At 41.6% G+C, this 22,590-nt stretch overlaps 1 protein-coding gene across 1 annotated transcript in view; it reads left to right on the top strand.

Moving 5' to 3' along the window:
• LOC147708012 (N-acetylglucosamine transporter UNC93A-like) overlaps window positions 1–22,590 on the top strand; it is a 324,953-nt gene that overhangs the window by 239,121 nt on the left and 63,242 nt on the right. Inside the window, exon 5 of the mRNA XM_086926826.1 lies at window positions 15,597–15,725. Coding sequence (XP_086782952.1) covers window positions 15,597–15,725 — 129 coding nt within the window. The remainder of the gene's footprint in view (window positions 1–15,596; window positions 15,726–22,590) is intronic.

The following is a 22,590-nucleotide window of genomic DNA, read 5'->3' as shown; positions in this document are numbered from 1 at the left end:
AGTCTGGTTGCCAGTATTTTGGCGTAAATTTTGCAGTCCACGTTGATTAGTGAAATTGGCCTGTAGTTTTGGGGGTATTACTATGATATTGGCCTCTGCTATTGTGTCTGTCATACGGCCTTTGTGCGCACAGTGCGTGAACACTTCTACCATAGTAAGTTTTAATAGCTGTAGGAAGAGCTTGTAAAAGGCTGCCATATATCCGTCAGGCCCGGCGCCTTGTTCACCTTGAGCGTCTCTATCGCCTTCTCTACTTCCGCCCCGTTATGGTGTGTTCTAGAGATGATCTCTGGTTCTCCGTCAGCGTGGGTAGGCTTAGTTTGCTCAGTAGGCTTGCCCCCACGTCCATCGCTAGATCTTTGTCTGCCTTGTATAGGTTACCATAGACGTCTTTGAATACTTCCAGTATCTCCTTGTTTGCTGTGTAAGTCTTTTTGGTCGTGTCTGTTATTGCTACAATAGAGTGCTGTATCTTCTTTGCCTTTAGATATGACGCTAGTGCCCGCCCCGCTTTGTTGGCTGTACATAGATTGATGGCTTTATATTTATTTATCCATGTGCCAGCTCTTTCTCTCAGAATCTTGTTGAGTTCGTATTTCCTCTTTGAGAGGTCAGTCAGCGTGTTGCCGTCCGCAAGGTTTGCGCAGTGGCCTCTTTCTAGATCCCTGATCCCATTCTCTAGTTCTGTTATCCTCCTATTCCTTTCTCTGTTCATCCTGGCCTTGATGTTTAGGAGTTTGCCTCTTATCGTAGCTTTGAGTGCGTCCCACAGGATGGCCTTGTCCACCCCTGCGTTGTCATTGAAGGAGAGATACTCCTTTATTGCCTCCTAAATCTCAGCCCTGTTTGTGGGGTGTTTCAGGATGTTATAATTTAGCCTCCATCTTCGGCTAGGTTGTTCATTGTGTCAACCACTAAGGGAGAGGCTGATGTGTGCGTGGTCTGATATTGTTATTGCTGCTATTTCTGTCTGGTCTATGAGGTGTGTGTGCAATGCTGACATAAGTATGTAGTCTATTCTACTGTATGAGTTGTGCAGATGTGAGTAGAACATGTATTCTCTCGCGTCTGGGTGTTGGAGTCTCCAGGGTTCTTTAAGGTGGAGTTTGGAGCATAGGTTCTCCAGTGTTTTCTGCTCCTGGGGTCTGTGACTCTGTCTGACGGGGTGTCTGTCTATGGCCTGGTCTAGCACTTGGTTCATATCCCCGGCCAGCAGGAGTAGGTCGTCCTTCCTTTAGAAGTTAGTTTTGGATGACAGTATCAACTCTGTTACACTTCCTGTATAGTCTTGAGCACGTAAGAGCTATCAGACATAACAACAAACAGTACCCAGTGACGAGGCACTTCTTTGACCACCACTTCCAAAATGAGAAACTATTGAGGATGGTGGTCATTGACAATATAGATACCAACACACGGGCGGAAACTGAGTGCTCCTTTTAAGACAATTGGAGTCTAGGTACATTATCAATTTGGGAACTATGAGCCCAATGTGGCTGAATTCAAGCGAGGAGCTGGCAGTCCATTTGCACAACTAAGATATTATATCTATACATAGGACTTGAGTTTGTATGGCAGTGTTTTCATTTTAATTATTCACATTTTGTATTTTTTATAGGTGTGGTTTATCACTTATTTCTGCAATCTCATTGAAGAAGTGACACAAGATCATGTTTTAGTAATTTAGCCCACTTGGGCGAGACTAAATGAATGGAACTCTCAATGTTATAATGTTTTTGTCGCTAATAACTGAGGCTCATATGGATAAAATTGTCCTCTAAATCATCAAATTTTCATGTGCCTTTAATTGATGAATTGTTTGGAATTATCAAGTTACAAGAATTGACGCGATAATTGCATTACATGGAACGTGATTTCGCGCATGCGCATAATAGGCCTGACTCACATGATTCAGTGGGAGTACTTTGTACTGATTGTGGCCATGTCAATGGATTGAGATCTGACCGCTCCTGACGCTTGATTAATTAGCACTTGAAATTTCGCTATATGGTGCATCGAGTTTGAAACTTGTTATTTTTTGTGATGATTATTTAATATTATTTTCTTTGATGGCAAATTCTTTGTTACTCCTTTTAAAATGTAAAATGTAATTTGTCAATTTTGACGTTTGCACGATAAGGAAAATGACATGCCATAGGATGTTTTATGAGCACCTTTGAACTGACAAAACTTTATTGAGTGTAACCTGTATCATACTAAGATGGCAGCTATTTTTCAAACTTTTTCACTATGAGGTGGTATCAGTCCTTTTTCTATGTAACTGACACTTTGACTTTAAATGAAAGAGTTCAGCATGACCAAGGCTTACACTGAAACGTGTTGCTTTCTGCAGTAATAAATTACATTTCTGCTAACTTTCCAGAGTGTCCGTCCTTCTCTTCCGACGTTGGAGGAGTGTGTGAAGAGGATATATATATTTATATTTATATATATATATATATATATATATATATTCACTGAAAAAACCATAGGTTTCACACCAGTTATAGTTAGGAATTAGCATTTAAAAAACCTATTAAATTCACTGACAAAACCATAGATTTCACACCATTTATAGTTAGCTGGAAATTTTACTGACATAAAACCATTGAAATTCCCACGTTATAGTTAGTTGGACTCACTATAACTTGCGCGCCTGTAATGCACTGCTGATGACGTCACATATTACATCACTCATGACATGGTCAGTGACATCACTCATGACATCACTGATGACACCATCCAGTGAATGTGTGTCTTTCTGAAAAATAAATTTGTTTTATATATGTATTTGTAAAGGTCGATGGAAGAATAAATGTTTAAATAAGTGTGTAAATGGATGTTTTTTAAAAAAAAAAATTGGTTGGGTAACTGGCTTATTACGTGTATCTTAGTGAATACATATATTAGCGAGTATTGTTTAAATATTTAAATGTTTGTATCAGTGTTTCTCTTTGTGTATAAGTGGCTGCAGGGGTTGGTGACTGACTCACTGTTTGTATGTGTTTTGAAGACAGCATATGTGCAGGACTGTATGGGTGGATGAGTGTGTATATGTGTGTGTTAGTGAGTGAATGACTGTCTCACTAGTGTCTTCATTAGTAACGACATATGTTTTAATCTAGTATATGTGAGTATTGATGTATATAAGTGAGTATAGTATATATAGTGAGAGATTGTAGGAGTTCCTGTTTAAATAAGTATGTGTTTCTATAAGTGATTGTTTAAGAGAGTAAGTATGGGTAAGTTTCCTTAGAAGTAAGGTGGTAGTGTGTGTATAAATGTATATGCAAATAAATGGATTTTCAATAGTTTATTTGCATGTGTGAGTATGTGTGTGAGTAACTTTTGGATGACTGCTGATGTGTAACAGGATGTATAGGTGTATCACTACATATGATGAGTGAGTATATATATGAGTGACTATATAGAACTGTTGGTGAATGAGTGGATGTGTATATAGATGGTGGAATTACTGAATTGGTTGTTGTTACTGGTTTGGGTATCTCCATTTTTTTGAAAATGTTTGTTTCTATTTTTGAATATGTGTTTCAAGCGTTACATTACACTGAAATTAGGTCTGTCACTCTGTCACAAGGATGGTGTCATCAGTGATGTCATGAGTGATGTCACTGACCATGTCATGAGTGATGTAATATGTGACGTCATCAGCAGTGCATTACAGGCGCGCAAGTTATAGTGAGTCCAACTAACTATAACGTGGGAATTTCAATGGTTTTATGTCAGTAAAATTTCCAGCTAACTATAAATGGTGTGAAATCTATGGTTTTGTCAGTGAATTTAATAGGTTTTTTAAATGCTAATTCCTAACTATAACTGGTGTGAAACCTATGGTTTTTTCAGTGAATTTCAAAGGTTTTTTAAATGCTAATTCCTAACTATAACTGGTGTGAAACCTATGGTTTTTTCAGTGAATTTCAAAGGTTTTTTTAATGCTAATTCCTAACTATATAAGACCTGAAAGCCCACCAGGAATCTCCAGTATGCGCCAGGGGACTGCATTGCAGAGAGGTGTAATGAAGCCACAACCCTTTTTACACCTCTCTGCAACGCAGCCCCCGTGCATGTTTGAAGAGGGGGAACTAATTCCCCTTGCATACTGGGGGCCCCTGGGGGCCAATTAGCCCACCTGGAACCTCCAGTATGCGCCAGGGGCTGCATTGCAGAGGTGTAATGAGACTATGCCCCTTGTTACACCTCTCTGCAACGCAGCCCACTGCCGCGTTTGCAGAGGGGGAACTAATTCCCCTTGCATACTGGGGGTCCCTGGGGTCAACTGGTCCACCAGGAGCCTCCAGTATGCGCGAGGGAGCTGCATTGCAGAGAAGTGTAATGAGGCCACACCCTTGTTACACCTCTCTGCAATGCAGGCCACTGGCGCGTTTGTAGAGGGGGGACTAATTCCCCTTGCATACTGGGGGTCCCTGGATCATATCTGCCCAAACACCGATATTCCGAACGATTGTAAATTACTTTTCTTGAGAAACATTTGGATTTGGATTATCATGTCCTATACTTTGGAATTTTTGAAAGACTGACTTTGAGGATGCTATAAATTACTCAAGTCTGCCCGAATTGTGTGGGTAAAATTGATACCTAGTCACTTTGAATAAGAATATACTTATGTCTCGTCTAACATTTGGAAGAAATATCTAGTTATATGACAACTGGATACCGACATAACTTGAAGGAAATAAGAACGCCCTGAAGAAGTTCTGTTGTACAGAACGAAACCTTTCGGCTGGCTGTGGTACATAAACTTAAGGAAAATAAAAGCATTTGAATATACACCAAGATTCAGCGCTTCAATAAGGACTCTAAGTGATATGATTTGATTGGACTCATTGTGAAAGTGGTGCTGTGCCAAACTTTGGAATATTCTCCACTACTCTCTACTACTTACTCTCTCCTACTCCACTACTCTCAAATACTCACTGTCTACTACTCATTCTCTACTACTCTACTACTCTCTACTACTCTCTCTCTACTACTCACTCCCTACTACTCGCTACTCACTACTCCCTACTACTCACTATCTACTACTCTCTACTACTCACTCTCTACTACTCTCTCTCTACTACTCACTCTTTACTACTCACTATAACTCTCTACTACTCACTCTCTACTTCTCACTCTCTACTACTGTCTACTACTCACTCTCTACTACTCTCTCTCTACTAGTCTCTACTACTCACTCTACTACTCACTCTCTACTACTCACTACTATTCTCTCTGCTACTCATTCTCTACTACTCTCTACTACTCACTCTCTACTACTCACTCTCTACTACTCACTCTTTACTACTCTCTACTACTCACTTTCTACTGCTCTCTACTACTCACTCTACTACTTACTCTCTACTACTGTCTACTACTCACTCTCTACTACTCACTCTCTACTACTCTACTATTCACTCTACTACTCTCTACTACTCACTCTCTGCTACTCTCTCTACTGCTCTCTACTACTCTCTACTACTCACTCTCTACTCTCTACCTCTCTACCTCTCTCTTCTTCTCTCTCTACTAATCTCTACCTCTCTACCGCTACCTCTCTACCTCTCTACCTCTACACCTCTACCTCTCTACCTCTCTCTACACGCACACATATACACATATATGCATATATATATATGCATATGCATTTATATATATATGTATGTGTATGTATAAAAAAAAACAACAAAACATTTTTTTTTTTAAACAGCTACTTTTAAAACTGTCATTCTTTTTCCCCATGGTACGCTCCCCGGTACGCTTACCGGTGCGCGTACCGGTGCGCGTACCGGGCGCTCACCCCGCGAAAATCAAATTTTTTTTAAATTTTTTTTTTGCTCCGCGGGGCCCTTTTATGGCCCCCACATCAAACCTAGGGGGTCAAGGGGGGTCTACTCTGCCCCCTTATGGTCATTTCCCTCTTTGTTTTGGCCACCTCTCGTGTCTCGATCCTACCGAGACACAAGATGGCGGCCGCTCCGGACTGTTTAGAATGTTTACAGACACCCCAGAGCCAATCAGCTTTCTGCGCGCAAGTCGCGGTAAGCGCCCGGTGCGCGTACCGGTGCGCGTACCGGAGCGCGGCTATAGATATATATATTTTTTTGAACCTTAATTACTCAAAATCCACTGGAGCACATATCTTGAGACATAGCAAAGGCACATCGGGCTACCAGTCCCTACAATTTTGCCAAGTTTGGTGGAAATCCATTCAGCCGTTCGGGCTAAAAGTGAAATCGACCGCCCTATGGAAATTAACATGGGGAAAACGCGTTTTGGGACCCCCCTTTTATCTCGGCCCCCGCTTGACGAATCCCCCCCAAACTTTCAGGGAAGGACCGGAACGCCGCGAGGCCATTTTGAGGAAATTTTCAGGCAGATTCGTCAACCGGCGCCAAAGTTATTCCAAATAGAATTTTCAGATTTAACATTGAAAAAAATCCTAACTATAACTACCTACTGGCGACCGCCAGTAGGTAATATATATATATATATATATATATATATATATATATATATATATCATCACACGCTTCCAAACAGTGGTGTCAGGAAAGAAACGGCCAGCACTCAGATGTTGTGATCTTGTTCTTTATTTCGTTTCCAAACCCCCCCAGCACCCCCGACAGACGCGTTTCGCTCAAGGCTTCGTCAGTGTCGTCAGTGAACAAACAATTTCGCCATTTTAAACAGTCCGCCCTTTCAAGTTAGTAAACATAGAAGATGGTACAAAATCTATTTTGCGGCGGCCATTTTGTAGTGTGTAAATACATGGTTTCTACTACTGTTAGAGAATGGCGACAGATAAAGTGCTCAGTGCAAATATGTAAAACAAAGTTTGACATGTGACCAAATAATTATTAGGACTAGCACATATTTACAATTTTTACATTTGTGATACCAAACGATGCTATTTACAAATTTTACAGGCGTGTATGATGTTATGCAGGGGTGTATCCCCGATTGTATACAAGCCATTGCCGTGTGCAAATCCAATATATACAGGTGATGAAATTGTTCAACCCAATGCCCGCTATTTACAAATCTACACTACATAACATATATATATTCATATGTTAGGGCAAATTTTCTTCTAGACTTGGCTAGTTGGTTCTCATTGCGCCCTGTATGGGCTTGTGATTTGCCACACCTTGCCATCTTAATTTTTTGGTATCACTGTTGTTATTTCATAACTCTTCAACATGGCATAAAGGTAGGAAATGCTTGTTTGCTAGGCTGCGTTCAGTTTCTATTCAAATGGGACCAAGGAGTCATATTTTGGTATTTGGACATATCAGATGGATTGACAGATCAGGCATTCATCATAGGTGTACCCACATCTCAGCATCATTGTTGAGACCCCATGGTGTCATCGTTTTGAGGTCCAGGATATACCTCGATTCCATTATACGGAGGGCTTTTTCTCTGTTCCCCCCTCGTTCTAATTTGGGAACCTGGTCAATACAGTAATAAATGAGTAAATCTCTGTTGCTATGATGTTTTTCAGCAAAATGACGGGCTATCGGATAGGTCTTGTCATTATTCACGATAGCCCTCATGTGTTCCAAGATTCTCATTTTTGCTGGTTTTATGGTCCTCCCTATGTATCGTTTATTACAGGGGCAGACCAAACAGTAGACTGTATATTCCGAATCGCAATTCAGATGCTTCAAAATCTTCCTGTTGGGTCTGTCCTCACCTGATCAAGAAGGGTACTCCTTGACCTTCTTACTGAATTTGCATGCCTTGCAGCGTAAGCAGGGAAAGAAGCCAACTATTTGGTTGGAGGACTTATTAGCTTTCTCAGGGGTGTAATGGCTGTGGACAAGATATTCCGACAGAGACTGGCATCTTCTATTAGTCACCATAGGTCTATCTGGTAGTGACTTTTTCAAGATGTTATCAGTGTGTAATATGTGCCAGTTTTTCTTGAACGACTGGACCAATTCTCCAGATTTGTTGTTAAATGTCGTTATCACTCTGACCTGATCATTATCTTTCCTTGACTCTTTCACCAACAGAAGGTCCCTCCTGTCAACAGTCTCTGCTTTAGCACCAGCTTGATCTAAGATGTTCCGGGAGTATCCCCTCGCTTGGAACTTCTCACTAGCTTCTTCCTGTGCTTTTCTAAAGTCCTCACTTTCTGAGCAGTTTCTCTTGAGTCTAAGGTATTCACCATAAGGTACATTTTTCACCAGACTTCTAGGGTGGTGGCTGGCCGCGTGCAATACGGCATTGCCAGCCGTTGGCTTTCTATAAAGCCTAGTGTGGAGATGGTCATTTTCCACAAAAACCTCTAGGTCAAGGTAACACACACTTTGGTCACTTATGGTGCTGGTAAATTTAAGATTCAGGTCGTTATTGTTAAGAGTTGAGATATATTCCTCAGCCGAGGCCCTGTCTCCCCTCCAGACAATAAACAAATCGTCGATGTATCTGGTCCACATCAGTATGTTTTCACTCCATTTTTCATTGTTACCTCCCCATGCCTCGTGCTTCTCCCACCAGCCCACGAAGAGATTCGCGTAGCTGGGGGAGAAGCACGAACCCATAGAGGTCCCTCTGATCTGCTTATACAATTGGCCTGCAAACAGGAAGTAGTTGTTAAACAAACAAAATCTTATCATGCATAAGATCATCTCACTATGTGTTCGATATTTTGGTTGTTTTTTATCCAAAAACCACTTTATAGCACACAGTCCTTGTTCGTGATCTATGCATGTATACAGATTAACGACATCCATAGTTATTAATAGCATGTCTTTATCCCAGGAGATATTGTCCATGATGCGTAAAAAGTCCTGTGTATCTCTTACATAAGAGGGCAGGTCCTTAACAATAGGTGCTAAAAAAATGTCTATGAAGCGTGATGTATTTTCCAAAAGGCTGCCGATTGCTGAGACAATCGGCCTCCCTGGTGGTCTTTTGGCATTCTTGTGGATTTTAGGCAAATGGTAGAAGGTGGGCAACATGGGGGATTCACAGTGTAGAAAAGCAAATTCGTCTGAGCTGATCATGCCATCTTCCTTCCATTGCTTTAATAGATTTTCATAAGCAATGGTGCTTTTAACAAATTCCTCTCTTTTCACTGTGACATAGCACTCTTTATCTCTTAATTGTCTATGTGCCTCCTGTTCGTAATGTTCCTTACTAAAGATGACGATGTTCCCGCCCTTATTTAAGGGCTTAATCTCAATTGACATCCCGCAAGGATTTAATTGCTGTTCATTGCCTCCTCGAGATGTTAGAAGAGTTCACGCCCATTCTCTTACTTGCCATCTTTTCCAAGTCTGCTGTTACTGCTTCATTAAACACATCGATTGCATCATGGGGTGTGTTTGGTAGTTTTCTTGATTTTTGTTTAAGATTGCTCGGAAAAGGTGCAGTTTCTGTGGTTGTTTCCTGTTCTCGATTTTGTAAATCTTGTGTTGATGTGAGCAAGATTTCCAGGAGATCATCTTTCTCTGTTGCATCTGTTGTTTCAGGATTAGCTAAAGTTGTTTTATCCGGGCTTAGCAGAAAGATTTTTTTGAATTTTAGCTTCCTGATATATTTGAACAAGTCAATTTTGGCGTCCACTAGGTTGAATTCGCTGGTCGGACCAAAACTTAAACCTTTTTTCAATACGTTGGTCTCATCCATAGTCAATATCCTTTTAGATAAATTGATGACATTATTATCTTCTTCGGTAATTACTTTCTTCTGCGATTCGAGGCACTCCGTGTCACCATTGGGGTGGTGGTGTTTTGTCAACCTCCCCTTGTGCCTCTTCCCCCGCCTCGTCCTCCTCTTTGATTTTGTTGGGGGGGGTGATTTCTTAGTTGTGGTCTCTGGCGGGTTTCCTTCATTACCTGGTATTCGTCGAAAAAAGGTTCCCCTGTCTCTTTTTCCTTTGTTCCAGGGGCCAAGTTTTGTTCACCATCTGAGGTTTCTACTTCTGACTCCTCAGTGTCCATACCTGTTGTCTGTGCGGTACCCTGGGCCAATCTTTTGCGTGTGGCGTCAAATTTCCGTGCAAACGTAAGAATTCTACCAGATAAATAGTCCTGCTCATCTCTCTGGAATTTCGTTTGCTTCCTTTTGCGTATTCCCATTTCATAGTCCTTAATTCTTTTACTCATCACAGTGCGAAGTTCTTCACAGGTTTTGGTGTCTTTATCTTTAGCAATCTCAGCCTCGAGGTCTGCTATATCCTTTAAACACTTCTCACGGTCACTCCATGCATACTTTACAAGCAGTCTGTCCATCCCCTTAGAGGACTCTGCTGTGTATTCTGCCCAGTCTTTTAAAAGGGCCGGGTCCGGGTTTTCGTAAGAGGGGATTGTGTAGATGCGCAGGCCTCGAGGGACTCTGTTATTATTATTATTATTATTATTACATTTATTGAGCGCACAGCTACCCGGAGGTTTCCCGGCGCTTGCCTTGGGAACCCGTCCTGGCTTTTCCCTGTGAGATAGCCCCTACAGGGCATCCCCAAGGTGAAAGCCAGGCATCCCGCCGCAGGGGGACCGTTGTGGAGATTAAGCAAGCTTAATGCCCAGAGTTGCAGAGTGAGAACCCATGATTAGAGCAGGCACCGAAGCGAGAATTATCGAGTCCGTGGACATTTGAGCTCAAGACCCTGCCGCGTCGGGAATTGAACCCTGACCTCAGCTTCCGGGTCTGCCTGCTCTACACCGTGAGCCACACTTCTCCACACTCCAAATATCTTTCCAGGGAGGTGGCTTCCCACCATTTCCTCACTTCTCGTTCTTGTAGTCTTTCCAACTTCAGAAACAGACTCTTAAGGTTGGTGGCAACTTCAGTCGGTAAGACTGCGCTCTTATCCTTCGCTGATTTATCTTTCCCCGACATGAACATCACATTGGCGGCTGCCTCCCTCTCCCCTGTGAGATCTCCCATTGTTGCCATGTTGATAAGAATGTGTAGTCTATTTAAATTAACAATTCGGGGGCGGTGGCATCCCACGCTTGACTTTAGGGGGTTCGGAAACACACTTTGACACCCTGCGGGGCAGAGGATAGCAAGTTTTCTTTATACAGGACTAGCTGGAATTCGCCGCCATCACTCACCGCAGACCTCGGCGACTTCCGTTGAGCACCCACACACGTCGGCGTTCTTCGGTCGTCCTCACTTGGTCCGCGGGAAATAGCCGCTCTCCAGTCGCCTTTATTTTCCTGTGGCACAGAGGTTTTCGTTCAACACTCCGCTGTAGTTATATATCCGTATCCTCGGGGCAAGCGGCCAAAATTAATTACTTCACCGCTCCGTCACCGCCGCCGCTCCACAACGTCCCGGGTGCTTGTAGCCATCGCTGGTGAGGCGCTTAGGATATCATCACACGCTTCCAAACTGTGGTGTCAGGAAAGAAACGGCCAGCACTCAGATGTTGTGATCTTGTTCTTTATTTTGTTTCCAAACCCCCCAGCACCCCCGACAGACGCGTTTCGCTCAAGGCTTCGTCAGTGTCGTCAGTGAACAAACAATTTCACCATTTTAAACAGTCCGCCCTTTCAAGTTAGTAAACATAGAAGATGGTACAAAATCTATTTTGCGGCGGCCATTTTGTAGTGTGTAAATACATGGTTTCTACTACTGTTAGAGAATGGCGACAGATAAAGTGCTCAGTGCAAATATGTAAAACAAAGTTTGACATGTGACCAAACAATTATTAGGACTAGCACATATTTACAATTTTTACATTTGTGATACCAAACGATGCTATTTACAAATTTTACAGGCGTGTATGATGTTATGCAGGGGTGTATCCCCGATTGTATACAAGCCATTGCCGTGTGCAAATCCAATATATACAGGTGATGAAATTGTTCAACCCAATGCCCGCTATTTACAAATCTACACTATATAACATATATATATTCATATGTTAGGGCAAATTTTCTTCTAGACTTGGCTAGAAGAAGAAAAAAAAAAATACATATATATATATATATATATATATATATATATATATATATATATATATATATATATATATATATATATATATATTGAACAATGATTCAGCTTTTTCTTGTACACCGAAAGTAGACAGCACTCTGGTTATCTGATTTCAAAAGTGTTTTATTGGCAGACCCCCTGCCCCTCCAACAGACAGTGTGTTAAAAAGTGGGTCATAGGTTCTTTCTTGACTTAAAAACAATGGTTTCAAAAGTGCAAGTGCAGTGTTAAAAACAATTTCTTTTTACAATTCATTATTATATATGATTGTACAAACCAAATGTGGAATATGTCAGAGATATAACCTTTCATTCTTTTCCAGCGCGATTGCACATTTTCCTAGAACCAATATTGTCTTGTTAGAACTGTTCAATTATTTTGAGACACATTCCACACTCTAAATGATATTACAATAGGTATTTGTATGTGTCAATAGGCAACTGCCATAATTAGGAATATGTATAAAGAATATTCAATTATTCCCCTGTTTGTTTTTTAGTTTGTTTTTTAATCGAGCCCTGTATGGGCCAGCTCAACTGTTGTCCAGCCCTGGATGGGCCATTTGTGCATTTTTGTTAAGTCCCTAGGCTAAGGAGAGAGAAATTGGCAAGTGAATTCATTCAAATAGTTTCAATCATGTTGTTGTAGAGACTAGAGGGAGATAGATGTTGCTCTGTTCTATTAATTTTCTGTGTGATCCCACATTTCAAATAATCATTCCACCCTTCTTATGCTCCCCTACTCTTTTCACGTACTGTCTTGATTCATTTATAAGTGTACCCATAGTTCTTCGTCGTTGTTAAGCCCTGTTGGCCATTTGCTTTGCAGATCTATAATATATTTAGACTCCAGCACCCTTAGAGCCTTAACACGATCACCCCCTCTTTCTTTTCTATCCACCTGGTCCAGGCAGAAAAAGTGAGTAGGTCTCTATTGCTGTTGTGATGTGTTTCGAAGTGGCGTACCACGGGGTAAGTTTTGTCCCGGTTTGTTATAGCACGCATGTGCTCTAATACTCGTTTTTAGCTGGATGGATTGTGCTTCCGATGTACCTCTTGGAACAGGGACATTCCAAGCAGTGTATTGCGAAGTCCGAATTGCAATTGAGAAATTTGACAATTTCTCTTGTCGGACGGGGATTGTTGGGTCACCCTTCATATTTAGTTCTTTTTTTGCTGTGTTTGCAGACCTTGCAGCGCATGCACGGGAAGAAGCCTTTGATGGGCTTCATCGTTGTTGCTTTGGGTGGGACCTCGAAATGACTATGTATCAAATGGTAATTTAAAGACTGACAGCGTCTGTAGGTTATGGATGGGTGTGCAGGTATAATTCTTTTTAGAGTTGCATCTGTTTGCAGGATATGCCAATTTTTATTGACTACCTGTACCAAATCTCCTGCTCTTATACTGAAATTGGTAATCATCTGTGTTATACCTTCTGATTATGTTTTGGTCTTGTCTATTAGTAGGTCTTTTCTGTCAATCAGGTCTACTCTACTTACTGAATTCCCTAGTACTGTTTTGGAATAGCCCCTTTCTCTAAATCTCATTGTGGCATCCTCCCCGGCTTTCACAAATTCTTCATTACCTGAGAAGTTGCGTTTCAGGCGGAGTAATTCTCCAAATGGAATATTTCGAATCAAGCTCTAGGTCCAGATAATTTATGGAGGTGTCACTGATGGTGCTAGTGAACCTCAGATTCAACTCATTGTTGTTTAGCGCGGCCACATACTGCTCAGCAGAGGCCCTGTAGCCTCGCCAAACAACAAAGAGATCATCAATATATCTGGCCCAGATCATGATTTAATCCAACCATTTCTCATTGGTCCCGCCCCAGGCCACATGCTTCTCCCACCAGCCCACAAACAAGTTTGCGTAGCTGGGAATGAAGCACGTGCCCATAGCTGTCCCCTGTGTCTGCCTGTACAGGGTACCCGCAAACAAAAAAATGTTGTTTTCGAGACAGAATTTGGTCATTGTCAGAAGCATACGGCTATGTTGGTGGAATTTGAGTGGTTTCCTATTTAAAAACCAGTTTACAGCAGAAATGCTATCCTTATGGCCAATACAGGTATATAGATTGGCGACATCCAGGGTATTCAGAAGCATGTCTGAGTCCCTCGTGATGTCATCAATCAGTCAGAGGAAGTCCTGAGTGTCCCTCACAAATGAGGACAGATCCTTCACAAATGGTGCCAAATATGTGTCTATGAACCAAGATGTATTTTCCAGAAGACTGCCTATCGAGGAGACTATCGGCCTCTCTGAATGGTTCTTAATATCTTTATGTACCTTAGGAAGGTGATAAAAAGTGGGGATCACTGGGTTTTCACATTGCAGGTAATCAAATTCATTTTTAATATTCATTCCCTCATCCCTCCATCCTTCTAGCAAAGTCTGATACTTTAGGGTACATTTTACATAGTCAGTTCTGGTGATTGTTTCATAGCAGTCCTTGTTCAGTTGTTGCTTCATTGCTTCTTGTTTGTATTTTTCCTTACTGAAAATCACTATATTTCCACCCTTTTCAGAGGGTTTAATCTCAATGCTCGTGTCCGTCTTTGGAGATTTAATGGCTTCCCATTCCTTTCTTGTGATGTTGGAATTCTTCATGTTCATTTCTGTTGTTTTTGTTGGCAGTTTTTGACGGTCTGATAAAACTGCATCATTGAAAATGTCCACTGCGTCATGTGGAGTTTGAGGAAGAACCCTTGATTTTTCTTCAGATTGCTAGGATCTCTTTCTTGTCAGATCCCCTCCGCTCTCATTGCTTCCATTGAGTTGGGGATGTCTTCCATACCAGCCGGGTTTTGCGCTGTCATGAGAGCTTCAAGTTCATTGTCTCTCAATCCAAGTTGTTGACTGTCCTCATTCGATTCAGGAATTGTTCTTGTTCCATTTACAGGATTGAAGGCAAATATTTTCTGTAGTTTCAATTTTCGAACATATTTGAAGAGATCAATCCTAGTTTGTACATGATCGAACTTAGCTGTAGGGCAGAAGGTCAGACCTTTTTTCAGCACTGTTTCTTCTATATATTATATATATATATAATATATATAGAAGAATATGTTATATATATATATATATATAATATTTTTTTCCTTAAAAATATTTTTCTATTGACATCTAAACCATTCCGAAGAGATTCTAGGTACAATAGCTTTCTACTTAGTCCACCTCCTTCCTGATTCTCAAATTTCTCCATCTGTATTGGGATAGACAAACAGTTGTACAACAGGGGTGTGTGTTGTATCACTGTACTGAGGACAGTGCAGGTTTCAGCTACTTCTAGTGATCATAATCAATTGGGCACTGCATTTATCCAACCAGCCCAGGATTATTTTGTTTCATTCATTTTAAACAGACATCCAACCATGGGTGGTAACATTATATGGTTATCTTACTTTTGGAAAGTGATGAATGAGTTTCTATTATGAAGCTGGTGGGTTGAAGGTTGATTCACTTTGTCTTACACAATGTTTTAGGATGTCTTAATGATTATCTACTGCGTTAGCAATTCTGGTATCCCAAAGGTTATATAAAGACAAAGTCTCGTGTTTAACAATGGTTTAAAGTGAGCTTTACATTTCTAATGGCTTCATTTGCATTCTACAGGGACAGGAATGAACTACACAAACTGTGGAGCTGTCAATTGCCCAGAACTGAGCATTACTGCTATTAATTCTACAGAAACAGTTCGACCATCAATTCATTTAATTTACACTTTGATGGGAGTTTATACAGGTATGTGCTTCTGCAGGTATTTGAGAGAAGTCTGTAACATTGCATAAATAAATGTTATTACCCATAGAGAGAGAATAACTTCGGAAAATTGTAACTGAGGCTCGTTTACCCTTAGCAGAGAATCGCAAGTCCTTCCTTCATCTTGTTTCACGGATCAATTTGAACTGTTGTGAATTTTTTAAATGACTGGCAGGACAAAAATTAAAAAAAAAAGGTTTTTTAGTAAGCACAGGTATAATACCTTAAATGAACTCGACTTCTACACTTCTTGAGTCAACAGTAAAATATTATGAAAATGATTCCTGAAATAGAGTTTTAAGTGTTGAGGTAAATTGTTTATGAAAAGGCACAATGTTGACCCATGCCCAACCGTCTTGCCTGGCAAACATGAAAAACTATGTTTACAGTAAAATTCCCAATGAAATTTGAGATTTCTTGCCAAAAGAAATGTAACTTCAACAAGACTTAAGAAATCCACCCTACTCAATGGAACCTTGGCTGATCAATATGGTACAAATGGAAGGATCTTCTATTCGATTGCTTTTGTACAAATACTGAGAACATTTGTGTATATCTGTTATCTGTTTCATTTGCTGGTTAATGGTTTCCTAATATTTAGGTCTGGGCTACAGATAGCTGTAACTGTCTGTTGGCAACACCTCTTGCTTACAATACAAATTACTTATATAAGTACGGAGGGTAACTGATGCTCATGATCGGATTGCTTTGTTGTCTGTTTCAGGTGGCTTGTGTTGGTCCCACCTATGAGCATTTAAGTTTTACTAGGTTTTTATTTGGATTTGTTGTATGTTTCCAATGCAAACATCAGGCAACTATCTCTCCTTTTGCTGGAACATGATACGATTTTTAGCTCTCAAATGTGTGTCTGTCTGTCCTCGCTCATGCTGACTCTGTCTCTCTCAATACTCCCCTCCCATCACTTCATATCTCTCTCAGGCAGCAGCAATCGTCTCTCTCTTACCCCCACCCACCACTCTCTCTCCCTCTGCCTCACCTGCCTACATCAAGCATGATTGCTTAGTATTTCTATGTCACCCTCCAATACTGAGTGAGCAGGGAGCTTCTTTTTTCTCTCCTTCTCCCACCTTTGGACTCCAGCTTGTCCCACAGGCATGCTACATGGCACCTATATGTAGGCTGATTCTGTGTTATGGCTAACACAACATATTAGTACGGTGGCACTTATCAAGGAATGATAAGCGGTGTAATCGATGCTCCAAGACTATTGGCTCTTACACGTATGGAGACTAAAAAGAGCTTCAGTCTTAGATTACTGTCAGTGGAAAGTCATCCTTAGTGGAAGAGGAAACCTCACACACTTTTTTAGTGTCATTCTTCATCATATGAGTCCTCTCGACCACCCCAGTAGGACAGTGCCAACAAGGCAGACTCAACCTCCTTGAAGACTGACTAGATAGGGGGGAGTTCTTACATAAATCTTACTGGAAAACACTGACAGAAATGGGGATCCAGACGTAAACTTAAAAATACCTTAGTGCACATTGGAAAAAATACCTTTATTCAATGGAACACTGGATATGATTAAAAGTCAAAGTTGGGTAGGTATCTAGAGTACAATGTCTCACACCCATCTACTACCTACCAAGATGTTTCTGCCTATTGGTAAATAGCCTTAAAGCTCTACCACATTCGTCAGGGCATGTGGATCCCTAATGGTGATTTGTTCCTAAACAATCTAACCTTTAGACTGGTTTAGTTGGTCAGGAAGACTGCCTAATTAGGCCCTACACATCTGTCCTACCTTTTCGTTGATTGGTGGGAACTTGAAAACCTGGTTCTCAGGGGATACCAGCATCAGGGTCACAGAGGGGGGGCGGGGTCCTTTTTTTATTGAGTTTTATATAGTGCTGGCTAGACCCGTAGGTATCAGGGCACTTTACACGAGGAACATGAAGTTACAGTTAACAAAAGTTACATTGGTTTCAGTTACAGTTACAAGTATAGGCATAGGAGAAAAACATTAGAATACACAATAACATAAGTGATTAGCGCATTGCATAGCAAAGATACATGTCTTATGGGTAAAGGAAGGTAGGGAGGGAGCGAAGCACAGAGGAAAGGAAAGCAGATAGAGTCAGGCCGACCAGAAGGGGGAAAATACCTCAGGAGTAACAAAGCAGTCAAAGGGAGAGATAGACAGTGCAGTGAAGAACCGTTAAAAATAATGTCCGAAGTCCAGCTGGATAGGTGAAGGCTGAGGGGGTGAACCAGAGCCAGACTCCTCTACAGCTGCAAAGGACAGCTCCACTGGGCATCGTCCAAAGGTAGTCAGGGCCCGTGGTAAGTAAAACAGTTTTGAGCTCGTTGACTAGACCTGGAGGAAACAGAGCGCTTGACATAAGAGATTTCACAAGTAACATATGCATAATTGCAGATTGCATTGAACAAGAAAAACATTGGAAATGAGGCAGAGCAAGGTGTCAACAATAGGAAAAAATAGCAATAGAGTAGGGGGAGGGAATAAGGCAGAGGCAATCATTAGTTTAAATTAATATCAAATTTCGCAGATCAACAGTGTTACAAAGATACATCAGTTATTAGAGAATAAAACATAGCATAGAGAAAAACGAGTTATAAAATGACATCTGTAGCTACGACGTTAAATAAAAATAGAGAGCAAATCCTGTAGACCATTGAGGGGGTGGGGGGACAGTAAAGGGTTTATCATGAAGATCAGTACCACAAGGGACATCAAAGAAAAAGTCAGAGTATGAAAGTCTACAAACCGGGAGGGGACCGGTGATAACACAACAACTAATGCCATACATCATCGCTGCGTCGGGTCGAAAAATAAATGACGAGGATCCAAACTGGTCACAAGGGTAATTCACTGTGACCAAAACAAGTAGTGAAGGGTCTTTAAAAGGGTCAACTAAGGCACTGGTCAAACTGGCGGCACAGGCGGAGACCAGCGGCAAGAATTGATCAAGGGGATCTGTCGTAGACGCAAGATGGGGGGTCCAAGTCGTGACCCCCAAATAAATTCGAACAAAATGGCGGGTTTGCGGGAGAGACAAAGAACCAAACCGAAAGTCATTTTGGAAAACACGAAGTCACTAAGGAAATATACCCCCGGAGCAGGGCTGAAATGTGGAAGGGATTGCTGCTACTATCGCTGAAATCTTCGTTATTCTACGCTGAGACCTTCACAGAGCTCTATCGCTGAGCCTTGCTCTGGGCACCTGCAGTACAGCTAGCTGCAGCCGTTACCTCTCGCCGGACCCGCTCCGCGGGTCCCGCTTCGCGGCTTGCAGCAGCTGATAGCATTCATCAAGGGGCCTCCTTTCACCTGACTGGACCGGCAGGGCTGCGAGCACAGAGCGGCGGACTCCACGGACCAGGAGTCCCCGCGCGCCCGTCTCCAGCTGGGCTGCTCTCCCTGCCGGCACCGCCCCCACCTCCTAAAAGTTTAAGTGGCGCTTCTGCAGATCCAAAGGCGGATTGCTGCTACTATCGCTGAAATCTTCGTTATTCTACGCTGAGACCTTCACAGAGCTCTATCGCTGAGCCTTGCTCTGGGCACCTGCAGTACAGCTAGCTGCAGCCGTTACCTCTCGCCGGACCCGCTCCGCGGGTCCCGCTTCGCGGCTTGCAGCAGCTGATAGCATTCATCAAGGGGCCTCCTTTAACCTGACTGGACCGGCAGGGCTGTGAGCACAGAGCGGCGGACTCCACGGACCAGGAGTCCCCGCGCGCCCGTCTCCAGCTGGGCTGCTCTCCCTGCCGGCACCGCCCCCTCGGTGACCTCTGTACAGCTACAAAGAGGAAGTACCACCCCCGCAGCGCGGGAGGGCGCCGGGCGAAGCCCGGGCAAAGGGCGGGCCGTCTGAGGCCGTCCGGGGACGACCGAGGACGGGACGGGCCACCCCACTAACAACATCGCCCAAAAACATCGCGGAAACGATTTGTCAAGAAAATAGGTAATATTCTCCTTTTTTTCTGGTATAAGTGGCTAGAGTATTGTCCTGACTTTTACACCATACTGGAACACGAATCTTCGAGATCTTATTACCAAAGTTATTATAAAAGTTGTACTAGGAAAGACAAATGGGTCTAAGAAAATTACGTTCGCGTACAATCTTTTTGAAGCGCATGGGAACCGAAGAAGCAGTCAGGAAATCTACAGATAAAGCGATAAAACCTGGTCGCATTACGTTAACCCCGACTATCAAGGAATATTTTTCTACCCTTCCATCAAAAAAGGTACCTGATAAAACAACATCTACCACTGAAAATAAACCACTCGGGAGTTCAGGGGAATTAACGAATTTATCTGATTCCCCCCATCTGCTTCATAATGTAAGTGATATGGCGCCCATTAACAAGTCTATTCACTCACTGAATGACCAACAACTAAAAGACTACAACTCTATCCTCTTGAAATCATCGACTCCTATAAAAGGCTATGAGACCTTATATAAAACAGAGGACCTAAATATACTCAATCACAAGTCAGAACAAAATAGTCCAAATTTAATATCATCTCCTATAAAGAGCAATGGGAGCCTACATAAATCAGAAGATTCAAGTATATTCAAACACAAAGTAGAAGAAAAAAGCCCCGAAATAAAGCTATTAAATATCGAAACAAAAAAAACATCTGCACAAGAACAAGATTCTTTTTTGGACCCTTTCCTAACCGAAAACAAAAATCTCGATACATCGACAATACCTCTATCTAAGGCTCTTTTCTCACTACAGGCAATATTAGAATCCGTTCTCTCCTTTTTAGGAAACATCCTCGAAAACTCAGATCAAACTTTGGATGTCCAAATTGGCATTTTAAAATTTCTAGTAGAAGAGAAAAGAAAAAAGGAGTCCTCAAAAATAACAGAAAATCCATCAAAAGATACCACTAAACGAAAGGAAAACGATCATAAACAAAATATTTGTCACTCTTCCACTCAGACATCAGAAGGAGATTTCATAGAAACTTATAAAACGAAAAAAACGGAATCTTTCAACGAATCTACGCTCTATTCTTTAGAAAAACTTTTTAGAGAAAAATCGCAAAAAAACCAAAAGCAATTTCCTATTTTTAACAAACAAAGAAAAAAGGACATATATGACAAAGACTTAGTAAAGGAAGGCGAAGACTCTTGTACAAAAACTAAGTCAGAAACTCTAATAAGAGAAATAACAACAGATAAAACCAAGGGAACTGAGGAAAAGGGAAAAAACAAAAGGAGGAAAAAACCTCTTAGAAGGATTCATAAAAAGAAAACCCGTAAGCTTAAATTCCAAAAAATCAATATACCCCAAAAAGATTTGCAGGAGAAAAACGATGAGAAAAGTACGCCATATACTAGTAAAAAAGGAGAATCCCCCAAAGGAAAATGTACAGATACAAAGCCATCATTGAACCCAAGGGCGGATGAATATCTCCCAACCAGGACTGTTATAAAGACAAGACAGGAAAGTATCGATGTCAATAGAAGCAATAAGAAGGACAACGAATGCAGCATTAATATTCAGTCAAAAGCACTTCAATTTGAAGAACTTTTCCCCACCGATAATACACCACTTAATAGAGGCAGGATACTCAACCTCTTGCAAAACATAAAGTCTCTTCAATTATTGACAAGCAGTGAAATAGACCTAGTGACTTTCCCCAAAAGTGGTCATAATAAAATCGCAACGGTTTCCTTTTGGTCTCCCGTAATACCTGGGATTATACTTAACGAAAAAGAAATAATACACAGATTTGGATATGATGTAATTGAGAAGGTTGAGCTCAAAGGAAATAAAAATTATAAAACAACAAACAACAACATGCAACTAATCTCTAATCCACATCCAAACAATGGTCCTAGATCTTCCTTGACGTATAAAGACTCAGGGGCTACTTATTTTAGAGATCTGCAACAGGGAGAAGCGATCCTGAAAATTCGTTTGAATAAAGGGGAAAGGGGAGTGTGGCACTTGGAACCAAATGAGAACAAAGCTACTGACATTGATAACGAGAAGTCGTGGACCTGGTTATCGGGGATGCTGAACTGCAATAAAAGTTCTAGTCAATTGAAGTATCCTGTTTAACCAAGGTCTAAAGCTTATATCGTGGAATATCGCAGGGAGAACAATAAATAAAATGAAGGAAGTCCTTAATAACCAGCCTGATATTCTGACCTTACAAGAAACCTGGGCAATAGCACCCTTTTCTCAAAAAGGGTACTATGTTTATAATATATCTGCAGAAGCTACTAATCGGGGCCATGCCAAAGGAGGATTGGCTATTCTAATGAGAAAGGATTATACATGGGAACAAGAGATAGTTGAGACCAACAGTGTCAGTTTGCAATGTATTAAACTTTCTCTAAATATCTATAATAAGAGCCCACGAAGAGCAATGCTGCTATTTAATACATATGCCCCCCCGGAAGAAAGTACGACACCTTATTCGAAGATACCCTGGAAATCATCCAACAAACAATAGAAGCCCATATGTTTCCACTTTTTATGATCATGGGTGACTTCAATGGGAAAATCTCTAATCCCGAAATAAAAAAGTGGGGAAGAATCTTTGAAGAGGAAAGCCTGGAATCTTTTACTCCACAATTCCCAAGAGACACTGTATGTATTGGCATTTATATAGCGCACTACTTACCCGTAGGGTCCCAAGGCGCTTCGACCTCTGCGAAACCCTTCCTGGCTTCCCTGAGAGATGGTCCCTTAATGGGTATCTCCAGGGTGAGACCAGGCATCCCCGGCGGTCTGGTGGGGCCGTTAGTGAAGATGAGGCAAGCTAATGCCCAGAGTTGCCGAGTGTGATCGCTGATCAGAGTGGGCACCGAGGCGAGAGAATTATCGAGTCCGCTGACCCTGG

Source organism: Lissotriton vulgaris, chromosome 6 (assembly GCF_964263255.1).
Source record: "Lissotriton vulgaris chromosome 6, aLisVul1.2, whole genome shotgun sequence".
In the NCBI taxonomy this organism is placed as follows: Eukaryota; Metazoa; Chordata; class Amphibia; order Caudata; family Salamandridae; genus Lissotriton; species Lissotriton vulgaris.
Note: the sequence above shows the minus strand (reverse complement) of the source record. Positions and strands in the feature narration are given on the sequence as shown.